The sequence below is a fragment of the Heterodontus francisci genome, chromosome 38 (genome assembly GCF_036365525.1).
Source record: "Heterodontus francisci isolate sHetFra1 chromosome 38, sHetFra1.hap1, whole genome shotgun sequence".
Classification (NCBI taxonomy): Eukaryota; Metazoa; Chordata; class Chondrichthyes; order Heterodontiformes; family Heterodontidae; genus Heterodontus; species Heterodontus francisci.
In genome coordinates, this window is record NC_090408.1 from 10,091,502 (window position 1) to 10,110,114 (window position 18,613).

At 45.5% G+C, this 18,613-nt stretch overlaps 1 protein-coding gene across 5 annotated transcripts in view; it reads left to right on the forward strand.

Annotated features, from left to right (window-relative positions):
- arnt2 (aryl-hydrocarbon receptor nuclear translocator 2) overlaps positions 1 to 18,613 on the forward strand; it is a 503,920-nt gene that overhangs the window by 273,548 nt on the left and 211,759 nt on the right. For all 5 annotated transcript variants that reach the window (XM_068017713.1, XM_068017714.1, XM_068017715.1 and 2 more), the window contains exon 10: positions 9,841 to 9,915. In XM_068017713.1, the coding sequence (XP_067873814.1) occupies positions 9,841 to 9,915 (75 nt within the window). The remainder of the gene's footprint in view (positions 1 to 9,840; positions 9,916 to 18,613) is intronic.

Genomic DNA, 18,613 nt, shown 5'->3' on the forward strand with positions numbered 1-18,613 from the left:
AATTAAAAAGCAGGACCTCAAAAGCAGTAATCTCAGGATTACTCCCAGTCCCACGTGCAAGTGAGCATAGGAATAGGAGAATTGAGCGATTGCACACATGGCTGGAAAACTGGGGTCGGAGGGAGGGCATCAGATTTCTGTGACATTGGGACCGGCTCTGGGGCAGGTGGGACCTGTACAAGATGGACGGGTTGCATCTTAGCAGAACTGGGACGAATATCCTCGCAGGGAGATTTGCTAATGCTGTTGGGGAGGGTTTAAACTAAATTGTCAGGGGGATGAGAACCTGAGAGGGAGCTCAGATTGGAGGGAAGCAAAACTGGCAACTTGTCAGGGGTGTGGGAACCAGGAGCAAGTAACAGAGAGGAATACCAAGGTGCACAGAATACTGGGGGGAAATAGATAGCATGAGAGTAGGGAATAGTAAGTTAATAGGTTGGGTCAGAGTAAGGGAGAAAGTAATAAAGTCTGAATCAGGTGTTATGTGCATGTATGTGAATGCACGGAGTATGGTTAATAAGACGGGTGAGGTACAGGCGCAGATTGCCATGTGGTTATATGATGATGTGGCTATAACTGAGACCTGGCTCAAAGAAGGGCGGGACTGGGTTTTAAATATTCCTGGATACAAGGTGTTCAGGAAAGATAGGAAAGGGAAAAAAGGGGGAGGGGTGGCAATATTGATTAAGGAGAGCATTGCAGTGCTGGAGAAAAAGGATGTCCCAGAGGGGTCAAGGACAGAATCAATTTGGCTAGAGCTAAGGAACAAAAACGGTGCGGTTACATTGCTCGGTGTTGTCTGTCGGCCACCAGCTAGTGGGAAGGACGTGGAGGAATACATTTGTAAGGAAATTACAGAGAGGTGCACAAATTATAGGTTAGTTATAATGGGGGACTTTAATTATCCAAACATAGACTGGGATAAGAGTAGTGTAAAGTGCAGTGAGGGCAAGAGTTCTTAGAGTGTATTCAGGACAATTTTCTACACAGTATGTTGCTAGTCCAACAGGAAAGGAGGCACTGCTAGACCTGGTTCTTTGAAATGAGGTGGGCCAAGTGGATCAAGTATCAGGAGGAGAGCATTTAGGGGATAGTGATCAGTGTATCATAAGGTTTAGGCTGACTATGGAAAAGGACTAAAGAGCAATCCAGGATAAGAATAATTAACTGGGATAAGAATGGAGCTGGGGCGAATAAATTGGAGTGAAAAGCTGGAGGAAACCACGGTAAATGAACAATGGACTACCTTCAAAGAAGAGATAGTTCGGGTACAATCAAGGTATGTTTCCTCGATGAGGAAAGGTAGGGCAAACAAATCCAGAGCGCTCTGGATGACAATAGAGGTAGAGATTAAGATAAAGAAGAAAAAGTGTGATGATGACAGATGCCAGGTAGAAAATCCTTTTGAGAACCAGGCTGAATATAGAAGGTTCAGAGGGGAAGTGAAAAAGCAAATAAGAGAAGCAAACAGAGAGCATGAAAAGAGACTGGCAGCTAAAATTAAGGGAAATCCCAAAGTTTTCTTTAGGCATATTAATAGTAAAAAGATGGTAAAAGGAGGAGTGGGGCCGATTATGGACCAGAAAAGGGAATTGCACATGGAGGCAGAGGACATAACTGAGGTATTAAATGAATAGTTTGCATCTGTCTTTACCAAGGAAGAAGATGCAACCCAGGCAATGGTGAAAGAGGAGGTAAGTCAGACACTAGAGCGGTTTAAAGTTAATGAAGAGGAAGTATTAGATAGGCTGTCTGTACTTAAAGTGGATAAAGCACCAGGACCAGATGAGATGCATCCAAGGATACTGAGGGAAGGGAGGGTGGAAATCGCAGAGGCACTGGGCATAATTTTTCAGTCTTCCTTAGACTCGTGGGTGGTGCCAGAGGACTGGAGAATTGCAAACGTTACACCCTTGTTCAAAAAAGGGCGTAAAGATAACAGCAACTACAGGCCAGTAAGTTTAACTTCGGTGGTGGGAAAACTTCTAGAAAAAATAATTTGGGATGAAATCAATAGTCACATGGACAAATGCGAGTTAATTAAGTAATGTCAGCATGGATTTCTTAAGGGCAAATCATGTTTAACTAACTTGCTGGAGTTTTTTGAGGTGGTAACAGGTAGAGTTGCTTGCGTTGGTCAGTGATTATGTCCCCTGATTTAGATTTGAGGGGGGTGATCTTCTTGATGGTTGGCCCAAAAGCTCTCTTAATGCCATCATACATTTCTCTGATGTTTCCGGTGTCTGAGGCCAGCTGAATATGACTGCATAGGTGTTGCCAGTAGTCATTTGCGCTGCGCCTGGCTGTTCTTTGTGCAGCGCTTCTGGCTGCTTTAAGTGCTACGGATGTTAACTCGCTGGGGGCTTTCTTGTAGTTCAACAGTGCAATGCGCTTAGCGGCTATGACAGGTTCCAGCTCTTCAATATGAGATTGAAACCAGTCTGCATTCCTCTTCGCACGTTTGCCGTAGGTGGTCAAAGCTGACTCATAGATGGCGTCTCTGATGTGGGCCCACTTGGTCTCAGCATCCCCTGTGGGAGTGTTTTGAAGGCCTGTTACAAGTGAATTTAGAAATTTTTGTAACAGCTGTGGATGAGAAATTTTGCTCGTGTTGATGTGCGGGTGGCCCTTCTGCTTGGAATGATGCAACTTCTTTGGTCTGAGTCTAACCTTGCTGCACACCAGGGAGTGGTCGGTGTCGCAGTCCGCACTGTGGAAGTTGCGTGTGATTTGAACACTGTTTAAGGAGGCTTGTGACGATGAGGTCTAGCTGGTGCCAACGACGCGATCTTGGGTGCCTCCATGAAACCTGGTGATAGGGTTTAGTGTGAAAGAACGAGTTGGTGATGCAGAGGTTCTGATAGGTACACAACTCAAGCAGTCTCTGTCCATTCTCATTCATCCTTCCAACACCATAGCGCCCAAGGCAGGAGGGCCATGAGTCATGGTCGGCCCCAACCCTGGCATTAAAGTCCCCCAGCAGGGACAGGTGTTCAGTGTTGGGGATGTTACTAATGATATTATAGAGTTCCTCGTAGAATTGGTCTTTAGCTTCAGGTGAGGAGCAGAGTGTTGGAGCATAGATGCTGATTAGGTGTACTGGACCAGAGGTGGTGAGCAGTCGGATGGACAGTATGCGTTCCGAGCCATTTGAGGGAGGCTCTATCATGCTGAGCAAGGAGTTTCTGATGGCGAAGCCCATTCCATGCTGTTCTTCAGAATCCCTACCCTGCCAGAAGAAGGTGTAGTCTTGCTCTGCTAGAGATCCACTCGCGGGGAGGCGTGTCTCCTGAAGTGCTGCAAGGTCTACATTGAGTCTACTAGGCTCGCTGTTAATGATGGCGGTCTTCCGAGAATCGTTGTTTTGTGTGAGGTCTTCCGACAGGCCAGGACACATAGTTCTGACGTTCCAGCTTGCAAAGCGAAGGGCTGGTACCTTCTTTCCTTTTTTCATGTTGTTTGGTGCGGTGTTACAGTCCACTTTTCGGGCAATGACCCTGAGCTCCAAGCACCCATTGAAGCAGGTGGACTGTGGCAGGACAGAACCTTATTGACCGGGGGCTGCCCGGTTTGAGGCGGGCGGTAGCTGTCCAGTGAGGTGCGATGACCTCTCCCACCGACAAAGGCAACCCGTGGTGCCCAATCTCTACGCCAATTGAGCTGGACTTATAACCCGTAACTGCTGCCTTCCATGTTGTTTCAGTCGCTGTGAGGCGACTATGGAGTGACCTCTCCATGGCGCATGCCTAGGCGAATGTATGGAGGTTGAGAGTTGCCCAAGCGTCAAAACCCCCCTCTCGGCCTTTCTGGTGGGGTCCAAAGGAGTGCAGAGCACGACGTTTGGCACCGGTATGGCTGCAGGAACTGCCCGAAACATGCCAAGGGTGACACATGACCGCCTACGGGGTTCCGCTCCGGATTTTCTGTGAGGGTTTACTCCCTTAGCCTTAGTCTCTCCCGAGACGTCCACAAGGCAGTGGGGTTGTTAGGGCCCCTCCACAGGTGTAGGAGGATGCCGGTGGGAGGAGGGGGTGCGAGGGGGAGGGGTGGAGGGAAGGGGGCTGTAAGGGGGTAGGGGGGGTGCAGGGGGAAGATGGCGCGAGGGGGGAGTTGGGAAGGGGAGGGAGGTGCGGGGGGGAGGTGAGCTGAGAGAGTGGAGCTGGGATGGGGAAGCGGGGGGGGGGGGGAAGGGGGTGCAGGTAATAAGCCATTTCCTCAGTTCCCACCATCGACGCCTGGAAAGCTCATCCGCGTCCTTCGAGAGGTGGACCACTGGGTTGAGCACTACCTAGAACTGTACTCCAGGGAGAATGTTGTCACTGAGACTGCCCTCAATGCAGCCCAGCCTCTACCAGTCATGGATGAGCTGGACGGACAGCCAACAAAATCGGAACTCAGTGATGCCATTGATTCTCTAGCCAGCGGAAGGACAGCATTACCCCTGAAATAATCAAGAGTGCCAAGCCTGCTATACTCTCAGCACTACATGAACTGCTTTGCCTGTGCTGGGACGAGGGAGCAGTACCTCAGGACATGCGCGATGCCAATATCATCACCCTCTATAAAAACGAAGGTGACCGCGGTGACTGCAACAACTACCGTGCAATCTCCCTGCTAGCATAATGGGGAAAGTATTTGCTCGAGTCACTTTAAACAGGCTCCAGAAGCTGGCCGAGCTCGTCTACCCTGAGGCACAGTGTGGCTTTCGTGCAGAGAGATCGACCATTGACATGCTGTTCTCCCTTCGTCAGATACAGGAGAAATGCCGCGAACAACAGATGCCCCTCTACATTGCTTTCATTGATCTCATCAAAGCCTTTGACCTCGTCAGCAGACGTGGTCTCTTCAGACTACTAGATAAGATTGGATGTCCACCAAAGCTACTAAGTATCATCACCTCATTCCAGGACAATATGAAAGGCACAATTCAATATAGCGGCATCTCATCAGACCCCTTTCCTATCTTGAGTGGCGTGAAACAGGGCTGTGTTCTCGCACCCACACTTTTTGGGATTTTCTTCTCCCTGCTGCTTTCACATGCGTTCAAGTCTTCAGAAGAAGGAATTTTCCTCCACACAAGATCAGGGGGCAGGTTATTGAACCTTGCCCGTCTAAGAGCATAGTCCAAAGTACGGAAAGTCCTCATCAGGGAACTCCTCTTTGCTGACGATGCTGCTTTAACATCTCACACTGAAGAGTGTCTGCAGAGTCTCATCGACAGGTTTGCGGCTGCCTGCAACGAATTTGGCCTAACCATCAGCCTCAAGAAAACGAACATCGTGGGACAGGACGTCAGAAATGCTCCATCCATCAATATTAGCGACCACGCTCTGAAAGTGGTTCAAGAGTTCACCTACCTAGGCTCAACTATCACCAGTAACCTGTCTCTAGATGCAGAAATCAACAAGTGCATGGGAAAGGCTTCCACTGCTATGTCCAGACTGGCCAAGAGAGTGTGGGAAAATGACGCACTGACACGGAACACAAAAGTCCGAGTGTATCAAGCCTATGTCCTCAGTACCTTGCTCTATGGCAGCGAGGCCTGGACAACGTATGTCAGCCAAGAGCGACGTCTCAATTCATTCCATCTTCGCTGCCTCCGGAGAATACTTGGCATCAGGTGGCAGGACCGTATCTCCAACACAGAAGTCGTCGAGGCGGCCAACACCCCCAGCTTATACACATTACTGAGCCAGCAGCGCTTGAGATGGCTTGGCCATGTGAGCCGCATGGAAGATGGCAGGATCCCCAAAGACACATTGTACAGCGAGCTCGCCACTGGTATCAGACCCACCGGCCGTCCATGTCTCCGCATGACGTCTGCAAACGCGACATGAAGTCCTGTGACATTGATCACAAATCGTGGGAGTCAGTTGCCAGCGTTCGCCAGAGCTGGTGGGCAGCCATAAAGGCGGGGCTAAGTTGAAGAAACTTAGCAGTTGGCAGGAAAAAATACAGAAGTGCAAGGGGAGAGCCAACTGTGTAAGAGCCCCGACAAACATATTTTTCTGCAGCACCAGTGGAAGAGCCTGTCACTCTAGAATTGGCCTTTATAGCCACTCCAGGCGCTGCTCCACACACCACTGAGCACCTTCAGGCGCTTACCCATTGTCTCTCGAGATAAGGAGGCCAAAGAAAGAAGAAGAACAGGTAGATGAGGGCAATGCTGTTGATGTGATGTACATGGACTTTCAAAAGATGTTTGATAGAGAGCCACACAGCAGACTTGTGAGCAAACTTGTAGTTCATGGAATAAAAGGGACAGTAGCAACATGGATACGAAATTGGCTGAGTGACAGGAAACAAAGAGTCGTGGTTAATGGATGTTTTTCGGTCTGGAGGAAGGTTTGTAGTGGAGTTCCCCAGGGATCAGTGTTGGAACCCTTGCTTTTCCTCATATATATTAATGATCTAGACCTTGGTGTACAGGGCACAATGTCAAAGTTTGTAGATGACACGAAACTTGGAAGCATTGTGAACTGTGAGGCGGATAGTGTAGAACTTCACAAGGACATAGACAGGTTGGTGGAATGGGCAGACAGGTGGCAGATGAAGTTCAATGCAGAGAAATGTGAAGTGATTCATTTTGGTAGGAAGAACACTGAGAGACAGTATAGAATACAGGGTACAATTCCAAAGGGGATGCAGGAGCAGAGGGACCTAGGTGTATATGTGCATAAGTCATGGAAGGTGGCAGGACAGGTTGAGAGAGCATTTAATAAACAATACAGTATCCTGGGTTTTATTAATAGGGGCAAAGCGTATAAGAGCAAGGAAGTTATCTTGAACTTGTATAAGACACTAGTTCGGCCTCAGCTGGAGTATTGCGTCCAGTTCTGGGCGCCACACTTTAGGAAAAATGTGGGGGCATTGGAGAGAGTACAGAAAAGATTCATGAGAATGGTTCCAGGAATGAGGAATTTCAGTTGGAGAAGTTAGGACTGTTTTCCTTGGAGAAGAGAAGGCTGAGAGGTGATTTGATAGAGGTATTCAAAATCATGAGGGGTTTGGACAGAGTAGATAGAGAGAAACTGTTCCCACTCGTGAAAGGATCGAGGACGAGAGGGCACAGATTTAAAGTATTTGCTAAGAGAAGCAAAAGTGACATGAGGAAAAGCTTTTTCACGTAATGAGTAGTTAAGGTTTGGAATGTGCTGCCTGAGAACGTGGTGGAGGCAGGTTCAATTGAAGCATTCAAAAGGGAATTCGACCGTTATATGAAAAGGAAGAATCTGTAGCGTTATGGGGAGAAGGCAGGGGAATGGAACAGAGGGAATTGCTCTTTCGGACAGCCAGTGCAGACACAATGGGCCGAATGGCCTCTTTCTGCACTGTAACGACTCTGTGAAAATGGATTTTATTCCTAACCCCAATTTTCACCCCCACCACTTCACTTTTTCCCTTTAAACCCTTCCCACCACCAACCAATAGGAATAGTTTCCCCCACTCCCCACCCCCCCCCCCACCCCCCCCCCGATAATTTTATCTCTCACCTCGGAACTCCAACGGAGTTCCGAAAGCATGCGAGTTGTGGCCGGGGTGCTGTAAAGTCGACGTGGGACAGCCGCCAGCAGCAGGTAAGTTGACGTGCATTTTAATTTATCTAATTTCAATATTTTAATGAAGGCCTCGCCACCAAGCGGCGGGGGGGCCGCACCGAGGTCATGCCACTGCCGCTAAAATCTGGCGGGGCCTTCTCACCGTTGTGGGTCGTGGCGGGCCGCTCCCACTAGTGTTTTACAGGCCTCCCCGTCACAGCCCACGGTGACGAGGGGCTGGTAAAATTCATCCCATGATTTGCCCTTAACAAATCCATGCTGGCTTTCCATAATTAATCCACTTTTGTCCAAGTGACTTAATGTTATCCCAACTAATCGTTTCTGAAAGCTTTACCATCACTGCGGTTAAACTGACTAACTGGCCTGCCGTTGCTTGGCTTATCCTTGCAAGGGTGTAACAGTTGCAATAAAAACAAGAAATGCTGGAACCACTCAGCAGGTCTGGCAGCATCTGTGGAAAGAGAAGCAGAGTTAACGTTTCGGGTCAGTGACCCTTCTTCGGAACTGACAAATATTAAAAATGTCACAGGTTAAAAGCAGGGGTGGGGCAAGAGATAACAAAGGCGGTGGTGTAGATTGGACAAGGCCACATAGCTGACCAAAAGGTCATGGAGCAAAGGCAAACAATATGTTAATGGTGTGTTGAAAGACAAAGCATTAGTACAGAAAAGGTGTTAACGGACTGAATATTGACCAGCAGCAAGTGCAAACATGAAAAAAAACAGCGGGTAAGCAAACTGAACAAACTAAGATGAAATGAAATAAATGCAAAAAAAATGTTGTAAAAGTCACCACCTCACTTGCTTATAATCTGTGACATTTTTTATATTTGTCAGTTCCGAAGAAGGGTCACTGACCCGAAACGTTAACTCTGCTTCTCTTTCCACAGAAGCTGCCAGACCTGCTGAGTGGTTCCAGCATTTCTTGTTTTTATTTCAGATTTCCAGCATCCGCAGTATTTTGCTTTTATTTTAGTGTAACATTTGCAATTCTTCAGTCCCTTGGCACCACCCCTGTATCTAAGGATTGGAAAATCATACCCAGTGCCTCTGCAATTTCCACCCTTACTTCCTTCAGTATCCTTGGATGCATCTCATCCAGTCCTGGTGACTTATCAACTTTAAGTACAGCCAGCTTATCTAATACGTCCTCTATCAATTTTTAACCCATCCAATGTCTTAACTGCCTCCTCTTTCACTATGACTTGGGCAGCCTCTTCTTCCTTGGTAAAGACAGATGTAAAGTACTCATTGAGTACCTCAGCCATGACTCCTGTCTCCATGCTTAAATCTCCATTTAGGTCCCACTCCTCTTTTTACCACTCTTTTACTATTTATATGCCTATAGAATATTTTTGAATTCCCTTTTATGTTAGCTGCCATTTTCTTCTCATGCCCTCTCTTTGCTTCTCTTATTTGTTTGTTCACTTCTCCTCTGAACCTTCTGTATTCAGCCTGGTTCTCACCAGACAGATGTCATATGCACGCTTTTTCTGCTTCACCCTACTCTCTAGCTCTTTCGTCATCCAAGGAGCTCTGGATTTGTTTGCCCTATCTTTCCCCGTCGTGGGAATATACCTTGACTGCAACCAAGCTATCTCCTCATTAAAGGAAGCCCATTGTTAGTTACCGTTTTGCCTGCCAATCTTTGATTCCAGTTTGCCAGGGCCCAATCCAATCTCACGTGATTGAAGTTGGCTCTCCCCCAATTAATGATGTTTCCTCTGGATTGCTCCTTGTCCTTTTCCATAGCTAACCTAAACCTTTTGATATTATGGTCACTGTCCCCTAAATGTTCTCTCGCTGACACGTAGGAACTCAGGTAACGAGGTGGTGAATGATGGAACTGGATCCTAGTCTTTATGAACTTATAAGTTTTTTTTTCAAAAGAGAGACTCATTACATACCATGCACCTCCAATCTACCAACCAGTTTCAGTCTACTATATAATGAACACCGATGAAGCCCCAGTAAATGCCCACCATCTGAATGCAATTGCACACCCAATTAATATACAATTAACAAGAGACAAACACACTAAGAGTGAGAAGCAGAGAATCAATTAAAGAAAATTGTCTGTATGCAATACCATTGAATTTCTATTAGTGTAAATATATATATGCTAATTGCGTTCTGTCAGCAAGACAGTTGTGCTTGAAGGGAACCAGTCAGAGGTAGGGGTACAACACTAACCCCTACTTGCCCTGTAGGCTTGACTCGCTGTTCGGACTGATAATCTTGTTCTGTTCATTTAAATACTTTGATTCTTTGTTTCTTGTCAGGAGCTACTGGGAAAGGATATTATAGAATTTTGTCATCCTGAAGATCAAAGCCATGTGCGGGACAGTTTTCAGCAGGTATTTATAGCATACAATGACAAAGCATTGTGGTTATGATAACTTTCATGTGTTGGAATATCAGTGCACAATTGTTTGCATGTTTTCGAGTTATGTTGTTTTTCATGCTAATCTTAAATATTTAAATATAACCAGTCTTGGACTTGGTGATATGAAGTGCAAAGATGTTACTATTTTCTACTTAAAGGATGACTTTTTAAATTACAATTACTGTAGTTCCACAAATGAATACCATTTTACTTTGGAAAATTGACTTAATACCCAAGTGCAAAATTTGTGTAAACAGTTTTATAAAAACTAGGCTTTTAAGTGACCTGCTTTGATTATGCAGAAGAACAAATAGCATGAATACTTCAACCATATAACAGGCCCCTTGCATCTCAAGTGATTTGGAACATGAAGGCGGCACAGTGGCGCAGTGGTTAGCACCGCAGCCTCACAGCTCCAGCAACCCGGGTTCAATTCTGTGTGGATTGCAAGTTCTCCCTGTGTCTGCGTGGGTTTCCTCCGGGTGCTCCGGTTTCCTCCCACATGCCAAAGACTTGCAGGTTGATAGGTAAATTGGCCATTATAAATTGCCCCTAGTATAGGTAGGTGGTAGGGAAATATAGGGACAGGTGGGGATGTGGTAGGAATATGGAATTAGTGTAGGATTAGTATAAATGGGTGGTTGATGGTCGGCACAGACTCGGTGGGCCGAAGGGCCTGTTTCAGTGCTGTATCTCTAAACGAAATGAGTACCAACCAGCCATTATTGCCCTGAATTAACAATGGAAAGATATTTATGTCTAAGATCAAGCTGCTAACAAACTTCATACAAATAGGACTTGAGAGAATGTTCCTTCACTGTCACTGGATCAAAATCCTGGAATTCCCTTCCTAACAACACTGTGGATGTACCTACACCAGATGGACTGCAGCTGTTCAATAAGGTGGCCCATCACCACCTTCTCGAGGGCAATTAGGGATCGGCAACAAATGCTGACCTTGCCAGCGATGCTTACATCCTATTAAAGCATAAAAAAAAGTTAGTTGTTTAGGGATATAAGATTTCACAATGCGGAGTACAATTTATTGCCTTTCTATATCTCATTACTAATTGGGTTGATGTAGCTGAGTCCTGTGAGAAAAGAAGCTGTCACCTCTTAAACACCTCTTAGAAGAAATGCTGTTGGTGATTTTTTTAATAAAGAAATACCAGCACAAAATTCACAGCTTGTAACCTCTCAGTTGAACCTTTTGTATTTTAGAGGAACTTAAAGCTCGATTACTTCCACTGACCAATGTGATAATTGGCAGTGACTGTTGGTGGGCTATTCAACTATGGGGCCATCAAGGCCAAGCCTGATCCTGTCGCCACCATATGTCTGTACATGGTACAGTTGCTGCACACTGGGCTATTTTCTCCTAATCAGTAGTGGCAATGCTAATTGCAGCACCCTATCTTTGCCTCAGGCAGCTCAGCACAGGTTAAGGTTTGAATACTGTGAGCTACTCTTCATCTGAGGAAACCTGACCTGTTTTGTGCACCAGGATGCCAACATAATGAATCAAGAATCTTTACCATTTTCATCCTTTTGCTAATCTTCGATACTTCATAAAAGATCAGTTGACATAACGAAGTTCCTGAAGTAACAACTTGCCTGTTGTTTTCCAAATTTCACTCTCTTGTTCAAGGATGACACCTCAAAATTGAACAGGCCAGTTTTATTTTCCATTCCTGCGTTGCTTCCTTTTGATAGTCTAACCTCTGGATGTGATGGTAGCAAAGACAAGACTTCAAAGATAGAGTGTTGTAGCTTCAAGGAAGTGGCTATCTGGACTAAATACAATGGTCAGTGGAAAATATTTGGCTTTTAGTGTGGGTTTCCCCCAAACAGCAACAGCCACACATCAAAAGTAATGCACTATCTTTATAATCCATTAAAAGTCTTGTGTACGGTGCATACCTCCTGTACATTAATCCCTTTATAATTGGAAAATCTTATGCCAGTAATTCACCCCCATATTTCCTTGATGAAACATTCAAATTGGTTTTGATTTTTAAAATGGATTTAAATATGTGGAGAGGTTACCTAAGGGCCAGACAAAAATGAAAGGAAGTTGCTAGGCAAGGACCAGAACAGCACAGTACCTCCACCACCACCCCCCAACCCCCACCACCACCCCCCAACCCCCACCCCCTCCAACCTCCCGGCCTCCTGCTGGATGTCTGGCAATGCGTATGTGCTGCTGTGAGGTGTATGGTAGGTAGCATGCAAAATCTCCATTCTGCTACTCCTGGGCGCCCCTCAGTGTTGCTGGACAGTCAAAGGAAGTTTCTGACCATTGACTAACAGCTGATCACTCTTAACAGCTGACCATACTGTCTGCAAGCATTTAGGTCACTGACACTTGAAATGTTTAAAATTAAAGTTTGCATTGGGATTGCAGAAAGGGGAGCAAGTGGCAGCGCATCCAGTTGGAAAAGTCTTTCACTCTTCATCAGGTTGAAGATGGCAGAACATCACCTTTCAAGTATACTGCTTATTAAATTTGAAATGCCAGTGAGTAGAAAAATTGATGGGGAAAGTTGTAATAAAATAAAAGCAAAATACTGCAGATGCTGGAAATCTTAAACAAAAACAAAGTGCTGGAAATACTCAGGTCTGTCAGTATCTGTGGAGAGAGAAGCAGAGTTAACGTTTCAGGTCTGTGACCTTTTATCATGGGGAAAGTTGTACTGCAGGGTTAAAATCCTAGTTTTGTCTCAATGTTATGCTGAAACCAATCAGATGCTTAACGATAAGAATACATTCTGCATTTCACTTTATAATTCTCTGATCATTAAAAAAGTAAATCTGCTGATATACCAAGTCTGACGTCCTTGTAGGTAAAAAGACAAATGCTTGGTCATTCCTTTAATCAGTTCTGTTCACTACATCTGGTGGCACTGATGTGAAGTACTCAGCTGCTGAAGAAAGCAGTCATGCGCATCACTTGGTAAGTTAACAAGAAATATGTCCTAAACTACCTGCACTGAAAATAAACAGAGTTAACATTTCAGATCGATGACCTTTCTGAAATGAGAAAAGTTAGAAATGTAACAGGTTTTAAGCAAGTGAAAGGGGGATGGGTGGGAGAAAGAACAAAAAAGGGAAGGTTTGTGATAGGGTGGAGGGCAGGCGAGATCAAATGACAAAAGGGTTGATGATGCAAGGCCAAAGGGAGTAGTAAAGGGACATGTAAAGAACAGAAAATGCATCTAGAGATGGTGTGAATGGCAGAATTATGAACAGTTGCGATCCGAAAGCAGAAAGAAAAACAAGAGAGAAAAAACAAATACAGCAAAGAAAAGGGAAATAAAATGGGGGCAGAGGCAAATATCTGAAATTGTTGAACTTACTGTTGAGTCTGGAAGGCCGTAAAGTACCTAATCGAAAGAAAAGGTACTGTTCCTCGAGCTTATTTTGAGTTTTGCTGGAACACTGGAGGAAGCTGAGGACTGAGAGGTCAGATTGGGAGAGGGGTGGAGAATTAAAATGACAGGTGGCCAGAAGTTCGTGGTCATGTCTGTGGACTGAACAGAGGTGGCCCGCAAAGCAGTCACTCAATCTGCATTCGGTCTTACCAATGTAGAGGAGACTGCATTGTGAGCGAATGCAGTATGCTAAATTGAAAGAAGTGCAAGTAAATTGCTGTTTCATCTGGAAGGAGTGTTTGGGGCCTCAAATGGTGAGAAGGGAGGAAATAAAAAGGCAGGTGTTGCATCTCCTGTACTTGCATAGAAAGGTGTCATGGGAAGGGAGTGGATGTTGGAGGTGATTGGGGAATAGACCAGGGTGTCGTGCAGGGAACGGTCCCTTAAGAATGCTGAAAGAGGAGTCGAGGGGAAGATGCGTTTTGTGGTGGCATCATGCTGGAGGTGGAGCAATGGCGGAGGATGGTCCTTTGAATGTGGAAACTGGTGGGGTGAAAGGTGAGGACTAGGGGAACCCTATCACGGTTCTGGGAGGGAGAGGAAAGATTGAGAGCAGAAGTGTGGGAAATGGAATGGACACGGTCGGCGGCCCTGTCAACCGTGATGGGGGGAATCCTCAGTTGAGGAAAAAGGAAGACATCGGAAGTGCTAGTATGGAAGGTTGTATTGTTGGAACCGATGAGATGGAGAAACTGGGTGAATAGAATAGAGTCCTTAGAGTCAAAGAAATTTGCAGCATGGGCTGAATGGCCTCCTTCCTTCATATCCATTGCCGACCATCAAGTAGCCATCCAGCCTAATTCCACTTTCCACCTCTTGGTCTGTGGCCTTGCAGGTTACGGCACTTCAAGTGCATATCCAAGTACTTTGTTAACGTTATGAGGGTTTCTGCCTCTACCACCCTTTTAGGCAGTGTGTTCCAGATCCCCACCATCCTCTGGGTGAAAAAAGTTTCCCTTGAATTCCCTCTATACCTCCTAACTGTCAGCTTAAATCTATGCCTCCTGGTTATGGAACCCTCAACCAAGAGGTATTAGAGCCTTCCTATCCTCTCTATCTAAACCCCTGATAACTTTATACACTTCAATTAGATCTCCTCTCAGCCTCCTCTGTTCCATAGAAAACAATCCTAGCCTATCCAGTCTTTCTTCATAACAAAAATGCTCTGGTCCAGGCAACATCCTCATAAATCTCCTCTGTATCCTCTCTAGTACAATCACATCTTTCCTATGGTGTGATGACCAGAACTGCACACAGTACTCCAGCTGTGACCTAACTAGTGTTTTATACAGTTTCAGCATAACTTCCAGCTCTTATATTCTACGCCTCAGCTAATAAAGGCAAGCATCCCATATGCCTTCTTGATCACCTTATCTATCTGTCCAGCTACCTTCAGATCTGTGAACATGAACTCCAAGGTCCCTCTGTTCCTCTGCACTTCTCAGTACCCTGCCATTTATTGTGTATTCCCTTGCCTAGTTAGCCTTCTCCAAATGCATTACCTTACGCTACTCCAAAGTAAACTCCATTTACCACTGTCCCGCCCATCCTACTGGTCCATTAATATCTTGCTGCAGTATACAGCTTTGTTCTTCGTTATCAACCATATGGCGAATTTTTGTATCGTTTGCAAACATCTTAACCATATCCCCTACATTCAAGTCTCAACTATTGATAGATACCACAAAAAGCAAGGGAGCTAGTACTGAGATCTGTAGAACTCCACCGGAAACAGCCTTCCAGTCAGAAAAACCCCTATCAACCAACTTTGGATCCAGCTTGTCACTTTGCCTTGGAACCCATGGGCTTTTACTTTGATGACCATTCTCCATGTGGGTCCTTATCAAAAGCCCTGCTAAACTCCATACAGACTACATCAAATGCACTACCCTCATCGATACTCCTTGTTATCTCCTCAAAAAATTAAATCATGTTAGTCGGACACGACTTTCCCTTAACAAATCCATGCTGACTGCCTTAGATTAATCCCTGTCTTTCTAAATGAAGATTTATTCTGTCCCTCAGAATTTTTTCCAATAATTTTCTCACCACCAAGGTTAGACTGACTGGCCTGTAATTGCTCAGTCTAACCCTTTCTCCCTTTTTAAACAATGGTACAATGTTAGCTGTCCTCCAGTCCTCTGGCAGCACACCTGTAGCCAAACAGGATTGGGTAATGATGGTCTGAGCCTCCACTATCTTTTCTTTGCTTACCTTAACAGCCTATTTCGTTCAGACCTGGGCATTTATCCACTTTCAAAGATGTTAAACCCCTTAATACTTCCTCTCTATGCTAATTTCATCTAATGTTTCATACTACTCATCCTTGATTGCTATGTCTGTATCATTGCTTTCCTTTGTGAAAATTAATGCAAACCATGCCAATGTCCTCTGCCTCCACACACATGTTACCCCTTATGGTCCCTAATAGGTCCTACACTTCCTTTAGTTATCCTCTTGCTCTTTTATATATTTATAAAATATGTTTGTGTTTTCATTGGGCCAAGTGGCCTCTTTTTGTGCCTTAAACTTTCTATGATTCTATTGATTTTACTTGCCAATATTTTTTCACGCCCTCTCTTGGTTTACCTAATTCCTTTTTAGTTTCACCCTTACACTTTTTATACTCCTCTAGGTTTTCTGCAGTTTTGAGCCCTTGGTATCTGCCATAAGCTTCCTTTTATTTCTTTATCCTTTCCTTTAAGCCCTTGACATCCAGGGGGTTCTGGATTTGTTAATCCCACCCTTTTCCTTCAAGGGAGCGTACTTGCTCTGAACCCTCACTATCTCTTCCTTGAATGTCTCCCACTGATGTGGCACTGATTTACCTTCAGGTAGCTGTTTCCAGTGCACTTTAGCTAAATCACACCTCAGTTTACTAAAATTAGCTTTTCCTCAGTTAAGAACTTACATTTCTGGTCTGTCTTTGTCCTTTTCAAAGCTGATGAAATTTTCCAGTTCACGGTGAGAACAGGAAACGGCACCGATACAGTCATTACTGTATCAGAAAAAGAGGTGAGGAAATATAGTTCCATGTCAGGATGGTGTGTGACTTAGAGGAGAACTTGCAGTCAGTGGTATGGTGGTGTTCCCATGTGTCTGCTGCATTTGTCCTTCTGGGTGGTAGAGTTCACGTGTCTGGAAGGTGCTGTCCAAGGAGCATTGGTGCATTGCTGCAGTGCATCTTGTAGATGGTACACACTGCAACCACTATATGCTGGTGGTGAGTGATTGTTTAAGGTGGGCTGCTTTGTCCTGGATGGTATCGAGCTTCTTGAGTGTTGTTGGAGCTGCACTTCTCAAGGAAGATTTGTGCCTTGTAAATGGTGAACAGGCTTTGGGGATTCAAGAGGTGAGTTACTCACTGCAGAATTCCCAGCCTCTGGCCTGCTCTTGTAGTCACAGTATTTATGTGGTTGGTTGAGTTAAGTTTCTGTCAGTGGTAACTCCCAGGATGTTGATGGTGGGGGAAACCATTGATGGTAATGCCGTTGAATGTTAAGGGGAGATGGTCATTGCCTGACACTTGTGTGGCGCGAATGTTACTTGTTGCTTATCAGCTCAAGCCTGAATGTTGTCCAGGTCTTGCTGCGTGCATGCACGACTGCTTCATTATCTGAGGAGTTGCAAATGGTAATGAACACTGCAGTCAACAGCGGACATCCATACTTCTGCCCTTTTGATAGAGGGAAGGTCATTGATGAAACAGCTGAAAATATTTGGGCCGAGGACACTACCCTGAGTAACTCCCGTAGTGTTGTCCTGAGGCTGAGATGATTGACCTCCAACAACTACAACCATCTTCCTTTGAGCTAGCTATGACTTCAACCAGTGAAGAGTTTTCTCCTTGATTCGAATTTTGCTTGGGCTCCTGATGCCACACTCGGTCAAATGCTGCCTTGATGCCACTCTCACCTCACCTCTGGAATTCAGCTCTTTTGTCCATGTTTGGACCAAGGCTGTAACGAGGTCTGGAGCGAGTGGCCCTGGCAGAACCCAAACTGAGCATCGGTGAACAGGTTATTGCTAGGTAAGTGTCGCTTGATAGTACTGTCAATGACACCTTCCATCATTTTGTTGACAATTGAGAGTAGACTGATGGAGTCGTAATCGGACAGATTAGATTTGTCCTGCTTTTTATGGATAGGACGTACCTGGGCAGTTTTCCACATTGTCATGAAGATGCCAGTGGTGAAGCTGTACTGGAACAGTCTGGCTAAAGGAACAGCTAGCTCTGGAGCACAAGCCTTCAGTACGACCGCTTGGATGTTGTGAGGGCCCATAGCCTTTGCAGTATCCAGTATGTTCAGCTGTTGGTTGATATCACGTGGAGTGAATCGAATTGTCTGAAGACTGGAATCTGTGATGCAGAGGACCTTGGCACTTCTGGCTGAAGATGTTTGCAAATGATTCAGCCATGTCTTACCTTCCGGGAGAGGAGCGGACCTGTGAGGAAACACCAAGAGCGGAGCTGATAAATTGAGCCTGAGGATTGCAGCCCAGTCACCAACCTTCCAGGATAGCAGCGGAGAGCAGTCCAGACACGCTGGAGTTTGAAAACAAAGTGAGCAGTGACGTCACAGGAAAGCTACAAGGTGATTGGTTGGTGAGTAACTGCTGTTAGGGAATAACTCTAAATAGCTGGGTAAGTAACTAACAGTAAAGGGAAAGGTCGACAGTTTTTTTGTTTAACATAGTAGGCAGAGTTTTTTTTAAGGGAATCAAGGTCCCGAGTGTAAATAGTCTAATTCTTCTTTTTCTTTAGCCTCCTTGTCTCGAGAGACAATGGGTAAGCGCCTGGAGGTGGTCAGTGGTTAGTGGAGCAGCGCCTGGAGTGGCTATAAAGGCCAATACTAGAGTGACAGGCTCTTCCACAGGTGCTGCAGAGAAATTTGTTTGTCGGGGCTGTTACACAGTTGGCTCTCCCCTTGCACTTCTGTCTTTTTTCCTGCCAACTGCTAAGTCTCTTCTACTCGCCACACTTTAGCCCCGCCTTTATGGCTGCCCGCCAGCTCTGGCGATCACTGGCAACTGACTCCCACCTCTTGTGATTATGTCACAGGACTTCATGTCGTGTTTGCAAACGTCTGTAAAGCGGAGACATGGATGGCCGGTAGGTCTGATACCAGTGACGAGCTCGCTGTACAATGTGTCTTTGGGGATCCTGCCATTTTCCATGCGGCTCACATGGCCAGGCCATCTCAAACGTCGCTGACTCAGTAGTGTGTATAAGCTGGG